Source organism: Sapajus apella, unplaced genomic scaffold (assembly GCF_009761245.1).
Source record: "Sapajus apella isolate SASKATOON/1434 unplaced genomic scaffold, GSC_monkey_1.0 scaffold118, whole genome shotgun sequence".
Classification (NCBI taxonomy): Eukaryota; Metazoa; Chordata; class Mammalia; order Primates; family Cebidae; genus Sapajus; species Sapajus apella.
Genome location: NW_022437058.1, coordinates 4,645,943 through 4,654,678, shown reverse-complemented (window position 1 = coordinate 4,654,678; position 8,736 = coordinate 4,645,943). Strand labels below are relative to the sequence as shown.

At 46.1% G+C, this 8,736-nt stretch overlaps 1 protein-coding gene across 2 annotated transcripts in view; it reads left to right on the top strand.

The window, feature by feature from the left end:
- Positions 1-6,586: 6,586 nt before the first annotated feature.
- The window catches only part of MFSD14B (major facilitator superfamily domain containing 14B), a 98,581-nt gene continuing 96,431 nt past the window's right edge, over positions 6,587-8,736 (top strand). For both annotated transcript variants that reach the window (XM_032260511.1, XM_032260519.1), the window contains exon 1: positions 6,587-6,966. In XM_032260511.1, the coding sequence (XP_032116402.1) occupies positions 6,859-6,966 (108 nt within the window). In that variant the 5' untranslated portion in view covers positions 6,587-6,858. The remainder of the gene's footprint in view (positions 6,967-8,736) is intronic.

Genomic DNA, 8,736 nt, shown 5'->3' with positions numbered 1-8,736 from the left:
AACTTTTTATATGGTTCACACACATTGTAGAATAAATAAACTCTTTGCCTGGGTCACTCAAAATTCCACTTTTTTTTTTTTTTTTTTTAAGATGGAGTTTCGCTCTTGTTGCCCAGGCTGGAGTGCAAGAGCATGATCTCAGCTCACCACAACCTCTGCCTCCTGGGTTCAAGTGATTCTCCTGCCTCAGCCTCCTGAGTAGCTGGGATTACAGGCATGGCCAGCACACCCAGCTAATTTTGTACGAGGTTTCTCGATGTTCGTTAGGCTGGTCTCAAACTCTGGACCTCAGGTGATCCACCCACCATGGCCTCCCAAAGTGCTGGGATTACAGGCATGAGCCACCACGCCTGGCATGGTTTTTTTTGTTTGTTTGTTTTGTTTTGTTGTTTGAGAAGAAGTCTTGCCCTGTCCCCAGGCTGGAGTGTAGTGGCCCGATCCCGACTCACTGCAACCTCTGCCTCACAGCTTCAAGTGATTCTCCTGAGTCAGCCTCCCTAACAGCTGGTACTACAGGCACATGCCACCATGCCCAGCTAATTTTTGTATTTTTAGTAGACATGGGGTTTCACCATGTTGGACAGGCTGTTCTTGAACTCCTGACCTCGTGATCCACTCGCCTCAGCCTCCCAAAGTGCTGGGATTATAGGCGTGAGCCACTGGACCCAGCATTTTTTTTTTTTTTTTAAGATGGAGTTTTGCTCTGTCATGCAGGCTAGAGTGCAGTGGTGCAATGTCGGCTCACTGCAACCTCCGCTCTCTGGGTTCAAGCGATTATCCTGCCTCAGACTCCTGAGTAGCTGGGATTACAGATGTGCACCACCATGCCTGGCTAATTTTTGTATTATTTTTTAGTAGAGACAGGGTTTTCCCTTGTTGGTCAGGCTGGTCTCAAACTCCTAACCTCAGAAGATCAAGACCATCCTGGCTAACACGGTGAAACCCTGTCTCTACTAAAAATATAAAAAATTAGCCAGGCGTGGTGGCATGTGCCTGTAGTCCCAGCTACTTGGGAGGCTGAGGCTGGAGAATGACTTGAACCTGGGAGGTGGCGGTTGCAGTGAGCCGAGATCGCGCCACTGCAGTCCAGCCTGGTGACAGAGTGAGACTCTGTCTCAAAAAAATAAAAAGAACTTTATCTTAAACTAAAATCTGTTGCCAGGTGCAGTTGCTTACCCCTGTAATCCCAGCACTTTGGAAGGCGAAGGCAGATGGATCACTTGAGTTCAGGAGTTTGAGACCATCCTGGCCAAGGTGATGAAACCCTGTCTCTACTAAAAATACAAAAATTATCTGGTGGTATGCACTTGTAATGCCAGCTACTTGGGAGGCTGAGGCAGGAGAATCACTTGAGCCTGGTAAGCGGAGGTTGCAGTGAGTTGAAATCACATTACTATACCCCAGTCTGGGTGAGAGAGCGATACTCCATCTCAGGAAAAAAGAAAAAAAGAAAAATCTGTGAAAATAAGTTTATCTTAACACACTAGATCATAATTGCAATTACAAAGTAGTGCTTGGAACAAACAAAATTAAGTGAAATGTGTTTGAGACATTTAGCCAATTATTGTAAGATAGTTTGATGTCCTTTCACCTAGGGAACAGATGGGTGGAGAAACAGAGCAACAAAGATACCATGCTGAGGTGTTGCTTTACACACCTTAGCTTGGATCTGGGCCTTGTAGGTGCCAGCTCTGGATTTCCTTCCCAGCAGGCAACTGCTAGCATGAGGAGACTCACAGACATTATTGAACAATGCAATTGCATCATAATTTGAAAAGATTCAAGTTATATATAGAAAGTGATGACTTTAGGCCGGGCGTGATGGCTCATGCCTGAAATCCCAGGACTTTGGGAGGCCAAGGTGGGTGGATCACAAGGTCAGGAGTTCCAGACCAGCCTGGCCAACATGGTGAAACCCTGTCTCTACTAAATATAAAAAAATTAGCTGGGCATGGTGGCAAGCGCCTGTAATCCTGGCTACTCAGGAGGCTGAGGGAGGAGAATTGCTTGAACCTAGGAGGCAGAGGTTGCAGTGAGCCAAGATTGTGACACCGTACTCCAGCCTGGGTGACAGAACAAGACTTTGTCTCCAAAAAAAAAAAAAAAAAAAAAAAAAAAAGTGATGAATTCAATACAATTTACCCCTTTCTGTTGATTACAAAGTGACCACACAAGGGAATATTTAGGGTCTTGTAGTGGTAGATGCATAACTCTATCCATTTCTCTTGAACTCCTGGCCTCAAGTAATCCTCCCACCTTGGCCTCCCAACGTGCTGGGAGTACCAGCCTGAGCCACTGCACCTGGCCTATCCGTTTGTCAAAACCCACAAAACAATACACTGCAAAGAGTTGGCTTTACTGTGTGCAAATTAAAGAGGGACCTTAGGATAGAATGCCCTGTGTGACAAATGAACTAAATTATGTTACAGGCCAGGTGCAGTGGCTCAAGCCTGTAATCCCAGCACTTTGGGAGGCCGAGGGGGGCAATGACAAGGTCAGCAGTTCAAGGGCAGCCTGACCAACCTGGTGAAACCCCATCTCTGCTAAAAATACAAAAGTTAGCCGGTGATAGTGGCATGTGCTTATAATCCCATCTACTCAGGAAGCTGAGGCAGGAGAATTGCTTGAACCCGGGAGATGGAGGTTGCAATGAGCCAAGATCGCATCATTGCACTCCAGCCTGGGCAACAGAGTGAGACTCCATCTAAAAATATATATATATTACAAAGGTATGGTATAACCTCATCAAAGTGCGTGAGGAAAAAAGAAAATTGATTTGAGTAACTTTGGAAAACCGTTTTGACTGGCTACTATAAGAATAAAAACAAAAAGAACCATGCGTAAACACTACAGTTGGAAAATTTGCTTCCACAGTTAGAAATTCTGAAACTACGTATATTGTTACACACACACACACACACACACACACACACACACACACAGAGAGCACAGCACCCAGATCCATATAATTGCTGGGAGAATTAGGTGCTGTCAATAGACTACTTAGGAATGACAACTGGAACCTTGTGCGTGGTGTCTCATGGACTCTGCTGCCTCTTACCTTTGCTGATTTTCACTGTATCCTTTCATTGTAATAAACTGCAACTATGAGTATAATAGCTTTCAGGAGTTCTTCTAGTGAATCATTAAACCAGAGGATAAGCTTGGGGATTAAAGACTCTCAATTATTAAATACCTGATTTTAGCATTAAATTTACCCCAATCTTAAAATCCAGCTGTAAGACCACATGATTAATTTATTTAAAGGGAAAAAAATCTCAACAAAAATGTTAAATAGAAATCAAGCCTAGGCACAGTGGCTCACACCTATAATCCCAGTACTTTGGGAGGCTAAAGTAGGAAGATCATTTGAGCCCAGGAGTTGGATACCAGCTTGGGCAACACAGACGCTGTCTCTATCAAAAATAAAAAAGTTAGCCAGACATGGTGTTATGCACCTGTGATCCCAGCTACCCAGGAGGCTGAGGTGAGAGGATCACTTGAGTCCAGAAGGTCAAGGCTGCAGTGAGCTGTGATCGCACCACTGCACTCCAGCTTGGGAGAAAGGGCGAGACTCTATCTCAAAAGAAAAAAAAAGGTCAAGTGTTGGACAGATGTCTGAAGGAGCAAACTGCCATGCTCTAGAGAGATCCATGAAACAAGGACCTGAATGTGGCTTGTAGGAACTGAGAATAGTAGCTGGCTGACAGCTATTAAGAATATGGGGCCCTGACTCATAGGAAATGAAATCTAGCAATACCTTCAGGGAGCTTGGAAGTGAATCTTTAGTCAAATCTCTAGATGAGTATGCAGTCAGCAGACACCTTGAGTTCACAAAGCTGTGAGCAGAGGATGCAATAAAACATGAAAGACTCCTGACCCATGAACACCGAATATATTTTCATTAATTTAAGTCACTAAGTTTGTGGTAATTTGCCTTGTGACAATAGGAAACAAAAATACGTAATTCATTTTAAACATTTTTTTGTAAATTGGAAAATTGTTTTACTGATAAAAAGTACCATTACATATTTATAGCAAAATATCAGAAATCTATATCTATATCTCTATATTTTTTGAGACAGAGTCACCAGGGCTGGAACACAGTGGTACGATCTCAGCTCACTGCAGCCTCTGCCTCCCAGGTTCACGCGATTTTCGTGCCTCATCTTCCCAACAAGCTGTGACCACAGGTGTACACCACCATGCTTGGCTAATTTTCGTATTTTTAGTAGAGATGGGGTTTCACCACATTGGCTAGGTTGGTCTCAAACTCCTGACCTCAAGTGATCCACCCACCTTGGTCTCCCGAAGTGCTGGTATTACAGGCATGAGCCACAGCCCCAGGCCAAAAAAATTTTTTTTGAGACAGAGTCCCTCTCTGTCACCCAAGATGGAGTGTAGTGGTGTGATATGGGCTTGTAACCGTCTGGTGGGTTCACCTGACCTGCTGCCTAGACAGAACTGATTTTATCAAGACAGGGGAATTGCAATAGAGTAAGGGTAATTCATGCAGAGTCAGCTGTGCAGGAGACCAGAATTTTATTATTACTCAAATTAGTGAGTAATTTGCTCAATCCCTGAGCATTTGGCCAGCAGTTTTTAAGGACAACTTGGTGGGTGGGTGGAAGCCAGTGAGCTAGGAGTGCTGATTGGTCAGAGATGAAATTATAGGGAATCAGAGCTGTTTTCTTGCACTGAATCAGTTCCTGGGTAGGGGCCACAAAATCAGAGGAGCCAGTTTATTGATCTGGGTGGTGCCAGCTAATCCATCAAGTGCCGAGTCTGCAAAACATCTCAAGCACTGATTGTAGAAGCAGTTCAGGGAAGGTGAGAATCATGTAGCCTCCAGCTGCCTGACTCCTAAACCATAATTTCTAATTGTGTGGCTAATGTTAGTCCTACAAAGGCAATCTAGTCCCCAGGCAAGAAGGAGGTCTGCTTTGGGAAAGGGCTATTATAAACTAAGTTTCTCCCAAAGTTAGTTCAGCCTATGCCCGGGAATGAACAAGGACAGCTTGGCAGTTAGAAGCAAGATAGAGTTGATTAAGTTAGCTCTCTTTCACTGTCTTAGTAATGATTTTGGCAAGGCAGTTTCAAGCTCACTGCAGCGTGTATCTCTCTGGCTCAAGGAATCTCCCACCTCAGCCCTCTGAATAGCTGGTACCATAGGTTTGTGCCACCACGCCAGGCTAATTTTCTTTATTTTTTTGTAGAGACAGGAATCTCACTGTGTTGCCAAAACCAGTCTCTAACTCCTGATCTCAAGGGATCCACCTGCCTCGGCCTCCCAAAGTGATGGGATTAGTCACCATGTTCAGGCCCCCACCCCTTTTTTTTTTTTTGGAGATGAGGTCTCCCTCTGTTTCCCAGGCTGGAGTGCAGTGGTGTGATCTCTGACCACTGCCAGCTGTGCCTCCCAGGTTCAAGCGATTCTCCTGCTTCAGCCTCCCAAGTAGCTAGTAACAGGTGTATACCACACCCAGATAATTTTTGTATTTTTAGTAGAGACAGTGTTTCACCATGTTGGCCAGGCTGGTCTTGAACTCCCGATCTCAGGTGATACACCCACCTTGGCCTCCCAAAGTGTTGGCAATACAGGCATGAGCCACCTTGCCCAGCCTGAAAAACATTCTTTAATGAAGTAACTTTAATTAAAATAATTAATCCTGTTAATAGAAATAATTTTATTCTTTTTTCTACTATTAATGTCTGTAAAAAGATAAAGTATATTATTGTTTTCTAGTCTGTTTTGTTGTTGTTGTAGAGATGAAGTCTCACTCTGTCGCCCAGGCTGGAGTGCAGTGAAGCTATCTTGGCTCACGGGAACCCCTGGCTCCCAGGTTCAAGATATTTTCCTGCCTCAGCCTCCCGAGTAGCTGGGATTATAGGTGTGGACCACCACGACTGATAATTTTTTAGTTGTTTTTTTAAGTAGAGACAGGGTTTCACCACGTTGGCCAGGCTGGTCTCGAACTCCTGGCCTCAGGTGATCCACCTCACTTGGTCTCCCAAAGTGTTGAGATTACAGGCATGAGCCACTGCGCCCGGCCTCTAGACTTTTTAAATCAGTATTAGATGCACATCTTTCAAAATAAACACAAAAAGCCAGGCTTTTCCAACTGTGTCCTACACATTCTGCAAGATATTAATCATGTTTCAAGAATAAAAAGTGCTGTAAGTACATTTGGGAAACATTGTTATTATATTCTTTTCTTCTTGGAGAATCATAGAAAAACTTGAGAGATTGGTGGGTTGGCGCAAACCAGACTAGAATTGAACTGCAGTCACTACAAAACCCCCACGCCTTTGCCCCTCACCACTTGACCGACTGAGCCCACATTCCCCGGAAAAAGAATTCGGACGTAGGGGCTCTCGGAGATGACGTATTTCCCGGGCGCCAAAAAGTCCTGACGCCACAGCTCCAGTCCTGAGGTGGAGGCGGGGCTTGATGTGGGCGTGGCATCGCAGGAGGCTGCTCAGGCCCAGGACTCGCTCTTGAGGCGGGAGCTGAGACGCGGGGCGGGGCCTCCTGCCCACCGCCGGCCTGTGGGGAGGCGGGGCGGGGCACAGTCTCTTGACCAACCAGCCCACCCCTGACGCCACCGGCAACTGCGAGAGACGGGGTCCGTGCGGTCTGCGAGGCTGTCGGTCCCTGGAGCTGCGGTCCTCAGCTAGCCTGATCCGCAGCTTCAGCCTCCACCGCCTCCACAGCCCTCGGCGCCGCCGCTGGCGCCGCCGCCCGACCCACAGGCCGCCGCGGGCCACAGAGCCCATGAGGGCGCGGGCACCGCCGCCGCCTCTGCGGCGTCGCCGTCGTCCCAGAGCGCCCCGAGCTGGCGCCGGCATGGCCGCGGCATGAGCGTGGAGCCGCCGCCGGAACCGGAGAAGAAGGCGGCGTCGGAGCCCGAAGCGGGAGCCATGTCGGAGAAGCGCGCGGGCGCGCAGGCCGCTGGCAGCAGCTGGGTGAGTGGAGGCCCGGGGAGGCTGGGTGGGGTCGCACCTGGGGCCCGCGAGCCCAGGGCTCCGGGCGGGGGCTTCGGGCTCTGGGAAAGCCGGTCATTTTCTGGAGGAGCCGAATTCATCACGAGTACAGGTTTTCCTAGTGACTGTTCATCCTAGACAAAACTTTACGGGGTTTGGTTATTGTTTCAAAAGGCGCCAGACACAGGACAGAGAATATAAGAAGTAATTTGGTTGTTTCAGAGTTCTCCATCCCTGTAACAGTTGATAACAGTTTTCCTGGCACAGTTTCTGCCCAGGTCTACTTGGACAACGGTAGGGAGCGTTTTGAATCAGACCATCGGCCGGGAAGTTGGCGGCAGATTCCGGGCAGCGCCCGCGGCTCCTTCCGTGTCCTTCGGGCGTCGGAGGGGCGGTCGCAGCGATGAGGAGCAGAGTTTCAGGGACGTTGCTGGGGAGCGGCTGAGGAGCAAGTTAGGCTGGCCTCTTTCTCCAGCTTTACTTTTACTTGAGATCGAGATTGCTTCTGACAGTAGTACAGAAGCAACTGAGCCCTGACTTAATTGGCCTGGTTTTGGCAGAACAGGCCTTGGCAGTGTCAGTGGTTTCATATGGTGGAATATTAAGCCTAGAGGATCTGTGGTTGGTTGAAAGCCTAAGTTTAAAAAGGATTTTTTTTTTTTTTTTTTTTTTTTTTTTGGTCTTAGGACAGTGACTAGAAACGCAATGGGAAAGTTTTTCCAAAGAAAAATAGAAATTTTATGAAAATTAAATACATGCTCTCGGCTTTAGATTTTTAGCTTACATATCTAATTTTGTTTTTAGTTGAAGAATGCTAAGTGGTTACATGAACGTATTTGGGGATGTAAATCTCTATTAGTAGGTTGGGAGGGCAGGTAAAGCAGAAGGAATAGTAAATAGAACGGAGCCGGCAAAGCTGGTTTCTAGTCCTGGTTTTGCCTGAACAATGCGCACTCTGGATAGGGTATTGAAACCTTCAATGCCTAATCTGTAAAATGAGGACTCCCAGCCCAAGTGACTATTTTTGAAAAGCATTTCAAAGTTAAGATCTCTGTAATATGAGAAGCTTATCTTGTCGGGGTAGAGAAATTTTGCAGGATTGCTTTCTCACATTTTGATTTGCGTTAAGTAGACTTGTCCTCTTCCTGTTTCCTACACAAAACTAAAGTACCAGTTCCTCCTTCTGTCTTCCATAAATTGATGGACAGTAATTACTAACCGGTGGCCCAGCTAGTAACCTGCGAGGTAGCTTCCTTCATCTCTTCCCATACATACAACAACCAGAAAGTCTACCTAAGGTAACTAGATATAGATTTTAGGCTTTTATTCTCTCCTATGCATTCTTAAGCTCATTTCTTAGCATTTTTGACCCAGACTTTGACTGTCTTTTTCAAGACCCTTGCTCACCCCAGCACCAGTCCACCTTCCACATGGCTGAGTAGTGTGTTCTAGCATGTATAGATGATCATTACTGTTGTCCTTAATTTTTTTCATTGGCTCCTTATGGCTTACAGAATAAAAAGTAAATTGGCAGGTTGAAGCATTATTAGCATAGTGATTAGATGAGCATGCTTGGAATTCCAGTTTCCACCTTTAGGTAAGTTAATGTAACGCCTCCTGATTAATAATAATATTTACCCCATAGGGTTGTGAGGGTTGCTGCAACTTGGTAACTAGTAAGCCCTTAATACATATTAATGTTATTATTTTTCAATATTCTTTGCATATATGATTGATCGAAATCTATAGGTG